A 17953-nucleotide genomic window follows, 5' to 3' on the forward strand; every position below is an offset into this window, starting at 1 on the left:
TAAATGTACGGTACTTATTTACTTTTTACCACTGTTTATAAGTTGTTCTTTTGTTTAGTTATGCCAGGCTGACTGCTTCTTCTTGTTTTCTGTCTTTATGCTAAGCTAAGATTAACCATCTACTGGCTTAATCATTACAAAATATCCCTCTGTGGATCAATAAGTATTTCTAAAGTATTTCGATTCTTGTCTATCTTCATTTTTAACATACAGACATAAGTGTGGTATCGATTTCCTCATCAGACTCCAAGTGTATTTCCCAAAAATGACGTAGCTATTCTTTTACCATATAAAAATCTTTGGAAAAGTAAAGTTTTTAAAAATGTAATTCAAAATTCCCTCACATTTACTTTCTAATTTTCTACCAACAGCATCATGACAAAAAAATCTTATGTAAGAATTAACCAGTTGTTGGATCAAAACTCTGATTCCTAACTGCAGGAAAAATAACACATTTGCAGTATTATTACAAAATTATATTAAGTATACCTGTGTGGGATTTCACCGCATTATTAAAACTTGTATTTTCACATACAGTAGAGGCTTCTCCTCAGCACCTACTTTCTCATTAGTATACAGCTCATCGTGTCTGGGTCTGATAGGCAAGAAACTCAGCATATGATGAAATGTCTGCAGTCAGCACTTTCCTTTTCTCTGCCTCCGCAGTGAGAATTAAAACTGTTTCTTAGCTCGACTCCTCTTCCTGTTGTATCACTGGAAATGCAGCTGCATTGGGAGTTCTTCCATTCCTAGACTCATCTGCTGCTTGACTTGTTTTGTTGTGTGTTGGTGTCTCCAGTGTGTTCAAGAGATGGGAAACGCCAAGGCCAAACGTCTTTACGAGGCTTTTTTACCTGAGTGCTTCCAGCGGCCCGAGACAGACCAGTCTGCAGAGATATTCATCAGGGACAAGTATGATAAGAAGAAGTACATGGATAAGGTCATTGACATCCAGATGCTGAGGGTGAGTCCACATAGAAGAAAAGATTTGTGTTCGCATCTCAAGAAGGATTCGCAGGTCAAAACAACAAGATTAGAGCCTGATCAATACTAGAAGCTGCTCAGCTACATGTGCTGCAGAACATGTGCTCTGAGAGTATTGGAGCTGTCCTGCTGAGCAAACTATGTGATCATTTCTAAATTAGACCAAGCATCTTTGTTAAAAAAAAAAGATTAAAATCATTTGTTCTTCTCTGTGCAGAAAGAAAAGAGCTGTGACAACATACCCAAGGAGCCAGTTGTATTTGAGAAGATGAAATTGGTGGGTACATCATCCTGGGTTAGCTGATGTTCTAATGCACAAAAAAAAAAACAATGAAGGATTGAGCTGGAAGAATAAGGGAATTCAGACTGCACAGTGGAGTAGTAGTTGGCACTTTCGCCTTGCAGCAAGAAGATTCCTGGTTCAAATCCCGGCCTGGGATCTTTCTGCATGGAGTTTGCATGTTCTCCCTGTGCATGCGTGGGTTTTCTCCGGGCACTCCGGCTTCCTCCCACAGTCCAAAAATATGCTGAGGTTAATTGATAACTCTAAATTGCCTGTAGGTGTGAATGTGAGTATGATTGTCTGTCTGTATAATGTAGCCCTGTGACAGACTGGCGACCTGTCCAGGGTGTCCCCTGCCTTCGCCCGAGTCAGCTGGGATGGGCACCAGCACCCCCGCGGCCCTAGTGAGGATAAAGCGATGTATAGAGAATGGATGGATGGATGGAATAAGGGAATTCAGTGAGGTGAAGGTGACATAAACGTCTTTTAAAATGAGTTTTCAGCTGGTAGAGGAAAGTCTGGTCTGACTTGAATGGAAAAGTCGTATCACCACCAGGGAGCTTGAAGAAAAAACGTTCTGGATACAGGCTCATTTATCATCGCAGAAATGGTGCATTAATTGTATTGATTTTCTTTGTTGTGGCAGAAAAAAGACATCAGCCCGAAGGCAGATTCCCAGTCCGTTACAGATCTGCTTGGACTAGGTATAGCACACATGCACTGACACTCATTTATATATAATATGAAGGATTGCGTAGTGGTGGCGTTAGATTCCATTACACAGTGAGAAATGCTTCATGAGTCCAAAAATTAGGACAGTTGGTAGTTCTATAGTGTTGTCTCACTACAGAAGAAATACTTTTCGGTTTCCACACCAAAACATCTCTTTCAGCACTCAGATTTGGAGGTTTAATTGGATAAAATGATGTGAAAATAGATGAATTATACCTGAGACAGTTATTATCATAACCATGCTTCCAACTACTTTCCACTAGATGCCCCTGCTCCAAGCCCTGCGGTGTCTAATGGAGGAGGATGTGTTCCAGACAGTAATGAGAGCCCAGCGGTGTCTCATCCAGCTCTGGCACACTCTGGCCTGGATCTCTTCAGCTCGCTCCCAGCCCCCTCCTCTGCTTCCTCCACTAAAACCACGGTAGGAGATAACACACTGTACAAACTGTTGGCTGTCTGCTCAGTGCAGGAGCATCATTCTGGTTTTCTAAATCTGCCTTCATAGCTGTGTTTTTATTTGCTTCTTTTGTCACCTATGCCTTCTCTTTCTGTGTTGCTTCTGTTTCTACCTCCAGCCTGTTTCTAACTCCATGCCTCAGAGCAGAGTGACTGCCTCAGTGCCTGAGAATCTCAGCTTGTTCCTGGATCCAACACCCAAAACAGAAGAGGGCACCGTCAAGAAACTGTCCAAGGACTCTATTCTCTCCCTGTACGCCTCCACCCCCTCAGTGCACGCCAGCAGTATGGCTGCACATGGTGAGAGCTACACAGATTTCTGTCAGATGTTATCTAAAGATACGCACAGGGTTGTAGTCTCATCATTACTCCGCCAAGGAATGACGGAGTTATGTGACAATTGGCATCCGTTTGTCTGTGAATCTGTTAACCTGTCTGTCTGTCTGTGTGAAACATTACTCCAAAATGGACCAACAGATTTGGATGAAATTTTCAGGGAAGGTCAGAAATGATACAAGGACCAAGTGATTCGATTTTTACAGTGATGCGGCTTATAGTCTGGATCCACGGATTTGTTAAGGATTTCCCATTACAAGATATAGCTGCCGGCACCATGATGTGAAAACTGTCGGTTACCTGCTGACAATCACGTGATTGCGATCCGACTACAAATTGACTGTGATTTATCAGTTGGAAATTATACAAGGCAGCGTCTTTGTTGTGTCAAGCAACTGCTTCTTAGATAAACACTTCCTGTGCCGCTGGAATGGGTTTTTTAATTAACATTAAAAAATATGCCTCCAAATTAAAAGCATGGAGGGAAGCAAGACAAAGGCTTGCCAAACTGATGAACTGATCAACAGACCTTTATAAGAGTAATTTACACCCAATTCGGTATCCATACATAATGTGTACATGCATAACACATGCCTGTGCTCAGCGCAAGGCCATTTTTTATGAAATATTTCATACATCAGAAATGATACGTTAACTGAGCAGCCTTGGCGGAGTACTGCACTCTCTGAGAGCTTTTCTTGTTATTATCGGTTACAAGTTGCTAAAACGGTGTCTGTCATTGTTTCATGCAGGCTTGTACATGAACCAGATGGGATACCCGACACACCCGTATGGTTCGTACCATTCTTTAGCCCAAGCAGGTGGAATGGGAGGCACCATGATGACATCACAGATGGCCATGATGGGACAGCAGCAGAGTGGCATGATGGGCGTTCAGCAAAACAGCATGATGGGAGTCCAGCAGAGCTGCATGATGGGACAGCAGAATGGCTTAATGGGTGCTCAGGGAGTCATGGCTCAGCCTAGCGGTGTCATGGCGTCACCCTACATGACAGGAATGCCCCAGGGTATGATGGGACAGCAGCAGAGTGGAATGATGGTACAGCAGCAGAATGGCATTATGGGACAGCAGCAAGGCGGAATGATGGGACAACAGCAGGTCGGAGGTCTGGCCACATTACCCCACCAGCAGGTTTACGGAGTGCAGCAGGCCCAGCAGCTGCAGTGGAACATCACCCAGGTGTGTGTTCGTTATGGACCTTCTGAGTTCTGTAGTAAGAAGCAAGATTAATGGTTAGCAAGCTCTGTTAAGCCTAGGATGAAGTTTTCAATGTCACAGAGGTGGCTCTTTTTGGACCTGCTAGACACCATGGTAACTCTGCACAGCTAACCGGCTCCAGAGGATGTTCTGTTCAGAGATGGATTTAAATCTTTTTTTAAAAACACCTCTCTTTCACCAACTATTTTCCTGATGATTGTATGAGTTACAGATTCTCAACTTAAGAATAACTTATATATGTAAGTCTGTTGAGCAGCACCTTTAGTCATGCTGCTGATTGAAGCCGTGTATGCATCACGTTACCATGGGAACATACATGCATTCAGTTTGTGAAGCAGACAAAGTATAAATATATTTTTATACTGGCTCCTCATTTGTTCTCAGGTCACTGCTGGAACAAATAGGCCTTTTATTTAACACAGAGAATATTCAGTCAATAATAGGATTTCAAAAAACTTTAGTAAACGTGCTTCTTTTTGGGACACTCTCAAACGGCATTTCTTGAGAATTACACACGTGGACAAAATTGTTGGTACCCCTCAGTTAAAGAAGGAAAAACCCACAATTCTCACTGAAATCACTTGAAACTCACAAAAGTAACAATAAATAAAAATTTATTGAAAATTAAATAATCAAAATCAGCCATCACTTTTGAATTGTTGATTAACATAATTATTTAAAAAAACAAACTAATGAAATAGGGCTGGACAAAAATGATGGTACCCATAACTTAATATTTTGTTGCACAACCTTTTGAGGCAATCACTGCAATTAAACGATTTCTGTATTTGTCAATGAGCGTTCTGCAGCTGTCAACAGGTATTTTGGCCCACTCCTCATGAGCAAACAGCTCCAGTTGTCTCAGGTTTGATGGGTGTCTTCTCCAAATGGCATGTTTCAGCTCCTTCCACATATGTTCTATGGGATTCAGATCTGGGCTCATAGAAGGCCACTTTAGAATAGTCCAACGCTTTTCTCTCAGCCATTCTTGGGTGTTTTTGGCTGTGTGTTTTGGATCGTTGTCCTGTTGGAAGACCCATGACCTGCGACTGAGACCAAGCTTTCTGACACTAGGCAGCACATTTCTCTCCAGAATGCCTTGATAGTCTTCAGATTTCATCGTACCTTGCACACTTTCCAGACACCCTGTGCCAGATGCAGCAAAGCAGCCCCAAAACATTACTGAGCCTCCTCCATGTTTCACCGTAGGGACAGTGTTCTTTTCTTCGTATGCTTGGTTTTTGAGTCTATGAACATAGAGTTGATGTGCCTTACCAAAAAGCTCCAGTTTGGTCTCATCTGTCCAAAGGACATTCTCCCAGAAGCTTTGTGGCTTGTCAACATGCATTTTTGCAAATTCCAGTCTGGCTTTTTTATGAGTTTTTTTCAGCAGTGGTGTCCTCCTTGGTCGTCTCCCATGAAGTCCACTTTGGCTCAAACAACGACGAATGGTGCGATCTGACACTGATGTACCTTGGCCTTGGAGTTCACCTTTAATTTCTTTGGAGGTTGCTCTGGGCTCTTTGGATACAATTCCAACGATCCGTCTCTTCAATTTGTCATCAATTTTCCTCTTGCGGCCACGTCCAGGGAGGTTGGCTACTGTCCCGTGGGTCTTGAACTTCTGAATAATATGAGCCACTGTTGTCACAGGAACTTCAAGCTGTTTAGAGATGGTCTTATAGCCTTTACCTTTAAGATGTTTGTCTATCATTTTTTTTCGGATGTCCTGGGACAATTCTCTCCTTCGCTTTCTGTTGTCCATGTTCAGTGTGGTACACACCTTTTCACCAAACAGCAGGGTGACTACTTGTCTCCCTTTAAATAGGCAGACTGACTGATTATGAGTTTGGAAACACCTGTGATGTCAATTAAATGACACACCTGAGTTAATCATGTCACTCTGGTCAAATAGTTTTCAATCTTTTATAGAGGTACCATCATTTTTGTCCAGGCCTATTTCATTAGTTTGTTTTTTTAAATAATTATGTTAATCAACAATTCAAAAGTAATGGCTGATTTTGATTATTTAATTTTCAATAAATTTTTATTTATTGTTACTTTTGTGAGTTTCAAGTGATTTCAGTGAGAATTGTGGGTTTTTCCTTCTTTAACTGAGGGGTACCAACAATTTTGTCCACGTGCGTATGTGATGTGCAGCTGTCATGTTGGAAATTACCTGCTGCATTGAAAGTGCACTATATGGTAAAATAAAAATATTAACTGACCAGAATAACATTTCGCCCCCCCCCCCCAGCCTTCCTCTCTAGCCTCATTTACAATAACTACTTTTTACTATAATATTATTTTATATTCCTCTTGACAGAAGTAGGCAGCAAGCTTCTGTCAATTTTGTATGTTTTGAAATGATGGGTGGATGCAGCCTGATCAAGAAAACCTGAAATTTGATAACCATCATTGCGAAATCCATTATGTCTGATTAGGGTTTGGCAGCTAACACAAAGAAAGCCTGGCTATGTTCAATTTACTTTGTAGCATAGCCTTCTGAAATCCAATTACTGCACTTCTAATAACAAAGTGTGTTTTGTTGCCTTTCAGATGACTCAGCACGTGGCCGGCATGAATCTCTACAACACCAATGGCATGATGGGATACAGCAATCAACACATGGGAGGTTCAACAACTCAGAGTTCAGCACACATGACGGCGCACGTCTGGAAGTGATCTCGTCCATCCGGGAAGCGATGGGGAAAACAGTCGCCGGAATCTGTGGATCTCCATAAAACATTTTCTAATGCGAGGGAGGAGGAGGAGACAGGTGTGAAGATGAAGAAGAAGAAGAAGGTTTGAGAAACCACTACTACCTCTCTTTCTCTCTCCTCTCTGCCCATGCTTCCCCTTGCTGTCCCATCCATAGCCATGCTCTGCAGATTTCCATGTTTGCCTTCAGGACATTTTCGTATAAAGACAACAGGGTTCAGAGGCTGCTGATTAGGACTCCACATCTTTCTTTGTAACGAGCCATTATTGGAGAGTGTGTTCGCGCACATCTGCTGTATGTGGGTGTCGAGTAGTCGGCTATGTGTTTGGAGAATTTTATCATTTTCCTCCTGCAGCGCTGAGGTTAGCTTTGTATTATTAGCTCAAATACATTAATGACTACTAACCTTTATTAAGACAAGACATGAGAATGAAGGAAAGACACCAGGTTTGAGGCTAAATAGTTTAACGTTGTGTCATTTTTAACCTTGCATTACCGATGTTTATTAACAAATGTTTACTCAGAAATAGCTACATTATAGCAGGATTCATATAAGCAAAGATATAACTACAACTCTTAATGGCCAGCATTCAAGAATACAGGGGCTAATATTTTGATGCCCTAATGATTATAAGTGGACTAGCTACTTCAAAGTATATTTCCCCACGCTTGAAAGGAGTTGCTGCTATTTTATCCTAGAATCAATATATATTGAAATGTCCCCATATTTGGTTAGTCAGACAAGACAATTATAAAATAATTAACACATTGGTACAGAGCTGTATCTTGGAAATGGCTCTGAAGTGACATGGAGCGTTAATGGACACTGAAAACATTTAACCCTCGTGTTGTCCTGCGGAAAATTGACACCTTTTAAAGTTTGAAAATGTGGAAAAAATAAATATTTTCTCAGTGAATCTTCTGATGTCCACATTTTTAAGATTTTTTGGAAATCTCTGGACATTTTTGGGGGGAAAAGAAGAAATGTTAAAAATGTTTCTTAAGAACATTCACAAAAAAAATCAACCAAAATCCAGCGAAATTCGCTGGATTTTGGTTGATTTTTTTTGTGAATGTTCTTAAGAGAATATTAGAAGTTTTACTGATATATATGTCATCACTTTAGATATTTTAGGATTTTTTTTGGAAGATTTTTACTCATTTTTTGAAAATATTTACTAGAATTTTCTTGCCAAATTTGGGGGAATTTTTTTAATTAAAAGTTGTAAGGCTTTATTGGAATTTTCTTCCTGAAGGTTTTGCAAATTTTCAGAAATTTGTTGAATTTTTTTGCTGAGTTTTTGGATTTTTTTTTCCGTAAATGAGGACAACAAGAGGGTTAAATGAGAACAGCCTCAACTGACTCAAGTTTCACTGGAGCACAACTGGTGACATGAAAACACAATAATCCACCCAGTCCTTGTTTATTGGTATCAAATGACCCTGAAAGTTTCAACCATTTTTGATTGTCCCTCAGCTCTACAGTTTCTACAGAGCTCAGACCTGTGGGCCTACGATGACAGCTGATGGTAACCCGAGGCACATTAGTTGAAAAGCAATCCAATAGGTCATCATTTCCTCAGATGCTGGTAGTGCATGAAGACTCTCTTGAGAACTCTTGCAGCCAACAACAGAACACTTGAAGTGTTTTACAACTTAAAAAAGAGCAACTTCTTCATAGCTTACTAGGTTTTACTTTACACTTAAAAACGTGTAACCACAAAACTCAGTTTAAACAGATAGTCACCATATCGGACCTTTAATGCATTTACCTGGCTTGGTGTTACAACGGAAAATCTGTAAAGAACAAAAATCCCTCGAATACTTCGACTACAATATTTACATGACATTTAAACAATATTTAAATTTTAAAAGTCCTTTTTAGTCACTGTATCAGAAGTTAGAGCAGCAACAAAGCCTACTTACACGGCCCTTAATTATGACGTCTTCATCTCGAGTCACAGAGGGCTTCTTTTAGAATCAGTAATCCTAACTTTTAAGTGTCAAAAGTCCTAAAACTGGATTTTGGGAGACCAAAGATCAACACTAGCTTTATTCTGGTTGTACAGTATTCCAGTATGCTTTCCTGTATAGCCACTTAACTAGTGATTATTTAGAGAAAACAAACCAATTAAGCTGTCCAAGTGTGTATTTGACAACACCTGCTCTTACGATTCACTGTGCTATTTCCTCAGCAAAGGTGTGACACTTAAAAAAGAAAAAAGTCACTTGCATGCGATGTCAACATGTAAGCGCACCTCAAAGATAAGAATCTACCTTGTACAATAGAGGCCTCGATAACGTTGAATGTCTGTAAATAAGAGAGAAATAGAGAGGAGGCAGAGCCGAAAATCAAGGTACAGATCAGTCATGTTTCAGAAGCTTCCACTGAATTGCATGAAAAGAATGTTTATCTAGCTCTGATTGTATGTACTCCGTGTTTATTCAGATTTCAGAATGTGTCTCTCTGAATGTGTCTCTCTGCTGTACTTGTCAATCAGTCTTTGACCAAGACCAACAAAAAAAATCTCAATGAATGTGCGTCCTGACTGTCTTCATGATTGTACCGGACTCGTTTGGAATTCGCACACTGGCTGCGATGTTTTTGATATTCCTTGACTCCCTGTCAAGAGACGTACACTTGTGAGTCTGTTGAATGTTCTGTGGTCAAAAGCGTCCGGTCGTTTTAAATTTTTTTTGACATTTGTATTTTGGTAAATTGTTGAAGTGATCCATTTTTTTTGCTATAACTGTCTTAACATCAAGGCAAGGTGCAAACTGTGACCAGGCTCATTCTGGAGCGTTTACAATTTGGCCAAACCACATTGTGATCCGAGAAGTGATTGTACAACCACAATCTGTCACCTCTGAATGTTTCAGTTCTACACTTCTCCCACACAAATCATCTGTTTCTTTTCTAAATCTGCTCTTTCTTCAAAATGCATGAAGCCATTAGTGTAAATAAGCTCAATCTTTTTTCCTTTTTTTTTTCCTTCTTAAAACCGCTTTGGTGTTAAGTTGCTGCTTTTCATGTGAGGGGTGTCACTGTAAAAGGTGTCGCAAACGGAGAAGTAAATTACCATTCTCCGGCATAATGAGGCACTTATCAGCTGCTGTCAGTAAAAAAAACTAGCAGCGCTGCCTTCACCGCTCGGAAACTCGACGATTCCTTACAGGTGTTTCCTTTAAATTTAGCTCACTTGGTGGCAGTTCAGACAACGGCGTGACAGCAGCCGTCACTTTCTCTGCTGCGAGCAATATTATCCTACAAGGATGTGTCGTCTCTGCAATGTAACAGCAGATCTGCCACTTATAAGGAGACGGTTTTTTTGGAAAGGCAGTAAGAAATTAAATAACTTCTGTGGGCGATAAGGCGTCACCTGAGCTTTTCCACTCGTGCTTAACTTTTGGTTGCTTGTACTCACTTCCTTTTTTTGTCCGGTATGTTTTCTGTGAAATAAAAGCAAATAAAGGAATGTATCTTTTTATGTACTTGTCAATCAAGATATTGCGTATTTTATTCTTTATCAGAATATGTCCGTATATTATGTTTCTTAAACAGGATTGATGAAGATGTTCTGTATGTTAGTTTTGCATTTTTTTCACATGCTTTGCCCCTTTTGATTCCACGTCTACATGACTTCAATAAAATTTAACGATATGTATGTAACATATACTTATCCCTGTGAAAACATACTAAATAAATATTGTTTTGATTCATTTCTATATGTTGCATTGATTTAAGTCATTCATGATCCTTCTCTTTATTACTTAGTCTTATTTCTGTATTGAGTGCATTAACATCAAACAAATAGTGCCATTTTGCTGCCTGTTCAGGCTGTTATTATGCTTGAATTTGGCAAATTTTGCAAAGAAAAACAACTTCAAGATCTCAGTTGTTGCATGTGGTATTTAGTTATGATGCTTTTGTGACCCCTGTGAGGTCAGAAAGGTCACATGTTTCTAGTTAAAGTTATTTTATGCAGTCACAGAGGCTTATTCCAGTCCGCCCCCGATACCCTCCCACTCAGCTGAGGAGGGCATCATACAAAGACATCTGAAAGCTTTAAGATCTCACCTGTCTCTGATTTATACTGGAGTTTTCAATCAGCATCTATGACTTATAATGCCATCAGATGGATCATGTGGTATCATCTTATTAACAACAGCAACAATCAGAATAAAACAGATCCAAAGTGCACTACAGGAGAATTCAGGTAAAACAACAAAGCTTTATGAAATGGAATTAAATCAGTCAAAGCAATAATGAAGCAATATTATTTTCAGATAAGTTGCCTTGGAACTTGTCATTTGGAGAAAGGTCCTTTTTTTTTAAACTGCTTTCATTGTTTGCTGTATTAGATACATGAAAAGACTATCATACAATTATTCTATTAATTCATTAAATTATTCATAATAAAGGTACATAAAGAAGATTAAATCAAGAAAAGTAAGAGTATTTTATAATAGAAACAAGACAGTAGATCGATTCTGTCTTCTAACATGAATCACTTCCAATATATTTTTCTAGATTTTCACGAAAGCCATTTCTTTATTACTGAAGCAGTCCTTTTAGAAATAACCCATAGAACTCATTTGTAGGCCAGCAGGTGCACAACAGGTGCTGCATTTGTTGGGAGTACACTTGGTAAGCCTGTATCACTGCAGAATCTGTGTTCACTGGCGTTACAACCAACTCCCACTTAATTCCAGCTGATCTGGAAGGACACTCACTGTGACGGAAACTCTACACAAAAGCACAGAGTGAGAGGGAGACAGTGTAGCGGATTGAAGTTGGCCATGACATAATAATGGTTTGTGTTTACATGATTTGTGCGATCATGTAAACACGTTAATGTTGGAAAATTTGTTTCTACTGACCCCTAGTGACCAATTATCCCAAATAAACTGAAAATACACAAAAACATATTGCTTTCCCAAGGAGAAAAGACACTTGTGAAAAGGTCTGTGATTCAAATAAACTTTATTGACTTTGCGTCCAGATGTCAAAGGGCATGCAAATACAGGCTTCTGAATCCGAAATCTTTTTTTTTTCTTTTTTTTTCCTCAGTTTGGTTCTATTTTCTTACAAAACTACGTGCACCTTAAGTAATCAATTTTGCAGCGTACAAACCACAAAAATACCAGTTTTACATTATCAAATACTGCACATAGAAAACATTTACAAAGCACAGGTATAAAATTACAGCTCCCTTTTTCTTCGTCGCCATAAACCGCATCCTTTCGTCAGACGTTCTCCGCTATGCTTTGCCCTTCCAAACGTACTCTGTGAACAATCCTCGGTGGAAAGTTTAAGGCCAGTTCAGAAAAGACAACCGCTCATTTACCAACACAAGCGATCAAATTAAACTGGGCTGAATGATTTGTTCATTTCACTAGAGGCTCTTTACATTTAATGCCAAGGCCTCAGTCTACCACATGTGCTTGGGAATGCCATCGCGGTCCATTAAGTATTTTTAAATTTAGCCAAAGGTTTGCCTTAACTGAAGTCGAAACCGTTAGTTCAGGTTGTATCGTGTGCTTTGCTGGGCTTGATAAGATGATGGTTGTCTTGACTGTGGGGAGGGAAGCTACTATGGCCTTAATTTAGTCTGACAGACAGCTAAAACAGACAGAATGGCTACTTAGGAAACTTGTGCTGTGATCACAGACATTTAAAGACATGGATGAAGACAAACTGGCATATTCAGCAACGGGAGCTCCAATAGGCCCCTCAGTTCTGCAGGGATGTCCGTTTTGTTCTCAGCAGTAACTCTGGCAAACAGACATATGGAATGCATGCTTCATTAAAAAAATTAAAAAGGAAATTTGTTGCTCATATGGGCTATCATAATATAGCAATTATTCACAATGCATTGCATGCTCTGTTGAGTCTAAATTGCTTCTAGTGCTTGAAAATGTGATTCAATTTCATATCTTATTTGCCATCATGGTAGCTCAGCTGATGCATCACAAGCTCCAAAGAATGAGAAAGTGGCCAACAGTGACGGCCCCAGCAACAGTAGAAGCTACAGCAACTGGTTATTGCCAGAAGAAGTATTTCAGAAAACGTAAGGCTAAGTCCATGCTACTTTAGGTTACAGCATTTTTGACAATTCTTTTGCTCATCGTTGAATTGCCTAGATAGTGTACTGGGTCTTCTCTTTCTCATCATTGTCATTTTCATAAGTATTTATCAACATAATCATACCATCAGAAAGATTAAATACAAGAAAGTCATCTGAGTAACCATGCGGCAAACGTTTTCTAGTTCAAAGTACAAATATAACAATTCCATCGGCTTGATGGATAAATCGTTAAGTTAAACTTTGCAAGGAGGGGGGATAGCAATCCTTTCTGCTCCAAAACCCATCGTGGCGATTTAAATAAATAAAAATGCATTTCGTCAGACAGAATTCATGCTTGTTTCAAACACAGAGCTGTTCTTTTTTAAACACAAATCATAAGACATACAGTATACAGTACAGTAAAAGTAAGGGGGCCGCCTGAAGCGACGCAGGCCAGGCCCCTGGAAAGTCTTCAAGGAGACGAGATAGCAAACAGGATGACAAAAAAATTGCACTCCGTTCTGGGGTAAGGAATTAGAAATACATTCATAAAACTATACATATACACATATATAACTTCAGTACAATATTCCAAGCAAAATACATTTGTCAAAACTTTCAGTTGTGTGCTACAATAGTGAAGCAATGTCTCGTACACGAAATAAGGCCATTGTAAACTGAACAAGCCCTCATTTTTGCAAAAGTCTAAAGGCAGGTTTTGCCCACACCGCCTCTCCGACTCCTCTCTCCTCCTCTGAATAATACCTCTGTCCTTACAAAAATAATATACATTTTCAACACAGTACACAGGAGATGATTCAGGCTGATTGCAGATGTGTTCTTTGCACACAATTAAATTGGTTTACAAACGCTTAAAGCGGGTTTTAGCAGGAAGCCAGCGAGTTTGTGGGGTTTACATTCTAAGCATCCAAGCCTTTTCCATTCAAACGCCACCTGAGCCATCTTGACATGCTGTCTAACTCAAGCTAATACTATCTCGTTAATACCTATTTACAATTAACTGCTCTTGATGAATCCAACAACTCATCTACCTGCTTCATCCATTGACATTCACATTTTAAAAACCCAATGCATTGCTCAGCTCCACTAAACCATAAGGACCCTGACGACCTGCAATAACGAGGCTTCAACCTCCTTTTCAGCTTTCTGAAACCCACAAAAGTCAGTTGACTCTGCGTCCAAATAAATAAAATGACTCTGTGTGAGACAATGTATGATAATCATGTGACATTATAGTAGATATTTTGTAATCTATCAAATGACAAGAGAAAAACATGTTTATGTTCATATCTGAAGACCCTGATCCTTAGATTCTCTTCATTGTGGTCCCCAACTTTAAATAAGGATTTTCAGTCGATATCTACATATTTAAATCTCTCTCTCACTCACATCTTGCTGCCTTGCCACTCATTATGCAGCACACAGTACAATAAATGCACCTCATTAAAAGACACACACCCACACTACACTTTGAAGAAAGGCAATATTAAGACTTCTTTTGGTTGCAGGAATCAAAGGATTTGGACAAATTTGGCAAAATACTCTCTGCTGCCATGAATACACTTCTTACAATATAATTATGCATGATCTCTTTTTCTATTTTGAGTCATCAGAGCAGCTACTGTTTTGGAATACTGAATATACAGCAAAAGGGACACATACAAGCTCGTACAAGCTCCAAAACATTTTTGAATCACATGGAAATATTAACAGTATTTTTATAGAGTTTACCAAGGACTGAACATTCAGCAGGGAAGTTATACAGGTTTAGCTATTTCATTTAGGTTTCTTTTTCTTTTTTCTCTTTCCATTTAATTTCTTTCTTGTCACTCAAGCTTTTCTTGTCTTCATAAATGGCGCACACTAAAGAGAAAGTGTACAGATACCAAGAGTCCTTGTTTTATGTCATGCCAGCTGTCCACAAAAATACAAATCAATAAGGTACATAAAGTTACATCATATACGTGACCATACGAGTACAGATCCAGCAAGGAATAGCTCCAAAAAATAGAACCAATTGGAAGCCAGACCTTGGAGGTAACTTCTACAAAGGGTTGTGTACATGACAGGAGGGTCAAAAAAGACCATCGTTCTCCTCCCGAATATTCAAGAATGCCAGAGATCCCTTTATCCAAAGTTCAAAGAGCGCTGAAATGTGAGTAGTGTTGGTCTGAGGTGCTAAAAAGACAAAAAAAAGTCTCAGATTTTCCCTTTTTGCAGAAACACGAAGAGAGAAATGAGCTACGTAGTCGTTTGCAGACAGCAGAACATATGGTGGCGATAAAACCAAATGTGAGCTCATGAACAGACACAAGCTTTTAATAGCTTATAGCTCGAGACTGTCGGCTCTGTTTATGCTGCTAAAATGCGACAGTCTTTAGTGTTTTTATCGATATACATGGTTTGCTGTTGGTCTCAATGCAGGAACACACTAAAAAGCTACTCAAGTGACAGAGAACAGCTTCATCTTAAACAAAACGCCAGTAGCTTAGTTTGGCGTGCTACTCCTCTGATGCAAGTCAACACTCAACCATTGCACATTTAACTAGAACAGCAAACAGGTCTGGTTTTTGTAGTCAGATGCTAATGAAAACCTTGAAATACTAAATTAAAAATATCACAGGTCAATGCACAAGTGAACATTATCAGGCTTTGTCAAAAAATAGGAAACTAAAAGGATCTATTTTTACTGGAATGAAAAGTCAAACCTGACAGCTGACTCATTTTTAAAGTGAATTTATTGATATTTCTGGATGTATGTCTTTAATTTTAAAGAAATATTTGAAATGTTCCGACTTATTTTTGTGCAAGCCCTTGTTGTACAAGATTTTCAAAGAAATTCCTGCTGATGTTTGCTCAGATTGGAGTTTAAAACCAGCAGCTGATCTGATCTGACCTGTTTGAGCTGTTCTAGTGGGCCTCTTCACTGGAATAAAACATACGCTCAAGTTACATTTCCGGGCCGGAAATTCAAAGCTTCAGAAATGCACAATGCAGCGTGTTTAAAAGAAATAAAAATATTCAACAAGTGTTCAACCGCTGCGACTTTAGAGTTCAAAAATAATACATATTTTACAGTAAAGTGCAGTCCTAAACACAAACACACTGCCTGACAGGAGATATAAAATAATGCTGAAGGACGTTTTGTAGACAAATTGCACCTGAAACAAGTAAAATCACCACCTATGGCAGGTTACCGCACGTGTTAGCCAAGTAATACTGGCAAAATAGTCAGATATCAAAACAGAAAAAGTCATGTGGAATCAAATACATGTTTACACATTTACAACAGGTTTAGTTACAGTCAGTGTGACAAGAAGAAGTGACCAGAGAGAACGTAGGAGGGTTACAGGTTGTAGCTGATACCAGCAGTGTTTGAGGCTGAGAGAGGCGGCGCCATCTCTCTGCATCCTTTGTCGTAAAGGAAGTAAAAATTACAACATCAAAACAGAGAAATCAACAGGAAGATCAAACTAGTCTAGGCGCTGGTAGAGAGAGCGAGACAGTGGCACCCCCTGGATGTGGAACACAAGAACCCCAGACTAGAGCTGATCACATTTCCCACAACGCCTTTGCATTGACCGCCCTGTGCTACAGCAGTCCGATGCTCGAAAGATGAAGGCAGGATCAGAGACGTGTTCTTCAGCGAATGTGCGGCCGGCTGACTAATTTGTTCTCTTCTTCTGCAGATAGCGATGATAATCACCCTGTCATCAAAACCCCCGTCCTTTGCTCCCGTAACTCAGTGCAGTGCTCTTTTCTCAGGACAGATCGCAAAATAAAGCGGCACTATACTCCCGTTACATTGGTCAATTCAAGCTAAATGAATAAAGATTGAAGCACTTTAAAATGTCTTGCAAGCAAACATGCAGAATGCAGCCGATACATTTAGAAACACAAATAAGTATTTAACTATCTATTTAGATATATATATATATATATAAACTCTGCCCTGTGAAAATTATAGAATAGCAGTGTTGCTACCTCACATAATAGCCATTACGTGAATATCCAAGCCTGTAAACCCAGGTGTGTTTGTGTGTTTGGCCTACCGTTCTCCGCTTGTGTGTGTAGAATGTATCTTCATTTTTTTGCATTACATCTAAGTCATTGACTCTGCTACATATCCATACGTTATATTGTATACTAGTTCACCTACTACTTATAGTAATAATAACAACAATAACAATTGCTTTGGTTTTAAAAAATAAAGTTTTTTTCTTAGTTTGGCATAGAGAGTTTAGAAACTGGCATCGGGATGGGCCCTGGGATGAGTGGTGCCACGGAAATCTGGTAACTTGGAATGCGGAACATGGCACCCGGTGAATCCTGGTTTCATGGTATGAAATGCTGAAACAGGCGGGTGAGAAATGCTACATGTTCAGCTATACTATGTGTACTCTGATTTGCTAATCGTCCTGTCAATGATCAGTGGGTGAGGATATGGAAGGTACAGTGTTGTCCAGTAACGGATATGGCAGCATGTTAGTGGGATGAAATCAGGTGTGTGAACGAATGTGTTACGTGTGTCGTCCTGCACAGATGCGCATGAGTGTATGTGTGTGTGTATGCCTACCTGCCTTGCGCTTCAAATACAGTCGTTGTGTATATACAGTACGTGTGTCTGTGTCTGCATGACTCTGCCTGTTGTCGTGCATGTGGGTGTCTCCTGGGTGTCTAGGTGCACGAGGGGCTGGTGGCGCTCTCCAGGGAGGACTGGGAGAGGCGTCTGGTGAGGGGTCCGATGCTGGGATCTGCCAGAGAGGAGGTAGGGAACAGCTTGTACCAGCCGCTGACTGTGGCAGACAGGTCCAAGTCCTCCAGAAGGATCTGGGCCATTCCCATGAAGCACTTGTGGTCCATACGCCCATAATCTCCCCACACTATTACCTGGAGGAGACATGATGGTAAATTACACCACTATGTAATGGTATATTAGCATGCTGTGGAGGGGACTGTTCTGATATCAGCTGCAGTAAGCAGTTAAACCTGTTCTCTAACTAAGCCTTTACAGGCAGAAATATAAAAATCCACTGATACAAATGCAGAGATGAGATGGTAAATTACAGTAAATTGAAAGAAGTCAGTTAAGCTCCAGCCTCCCACAACCC

General features: G+C 39.9%; 2 protein-coding genes across 4 annotated transcripts in view; one reads left to right on the forward strand and one right to left on the reverse strand.

Moving 5' to 3' along the window:
- The window catches only part of smap2 (small ArfGAP2), a 28564-nt gene extending 18085 nt beyond the window's left edge, over positions 1-10479 (forward strand). For both annotated transcript variants that reach the window (XM_022194318.2, XM_051955158.1), the window contains exons 3-9: positions 800-964; positions 1202-1261; positions 1914-1971; positions 2263-2420; positions 2575-2755; positions 3544-3992; positions 6591-10479. In XM_022194318.2, coding sequence (XP_022050010.1) covers positions 800-964; positions 1202-1261; positions 1914-1971; positions 2263-2420; positions 2575-2755; positions 3544-3992; positions 6591-6716 — 1197 coding nt within the window. In that variant the 3' untranslated portion in view covers positions 6717-10479. The remainder of the gene's footprint in view (positions 1-799; positions 965-1201; positions 1262-1913; positions 1972-2262; positions 2421-2574; positions 2756-3543; positions 3993-6590) is intronic.
- Positions 10480-11720: 1241 nt separating this feature from the next.
- rims3 (regulating synaptic membrane exocytosis 3) overlaps positions 11721-17953 on the reverse strand; it is a 46856-nt gene continuing 40623 nt past the window's right edge. For both annotated transcript variants that reach the window (XM_022194304.2, XM_022194297.2), the window contains exon 7: positions 11721-17732. In XM_022194304.2, the coding sequence (XP_022049996.2) occupies positions 17520-17732 (213 nt within the window). In that variant the 3' untranslated portion in view covers positions 11721-17519. The remainder of the gene's footprint in view (positions 17733-17953) is intronic.

This window comes from Acanthochromis polyacanthus, chromosome 11 (assembly GCF_021347895.1).
Source record: "Acanthochromis polyacanthus isolate Apoly-LR-REF ecotype Palm Island chromosome 11, KAUST_Apoly_ChrSc, whole genome shotgun sequence".
Classification (NCBI taxonomy): Eukaryota; Metazoa; Chordata; class Actinopteri; family Pomacentridae; genus Acanthochromis; species Acanthochromis polyacanthus.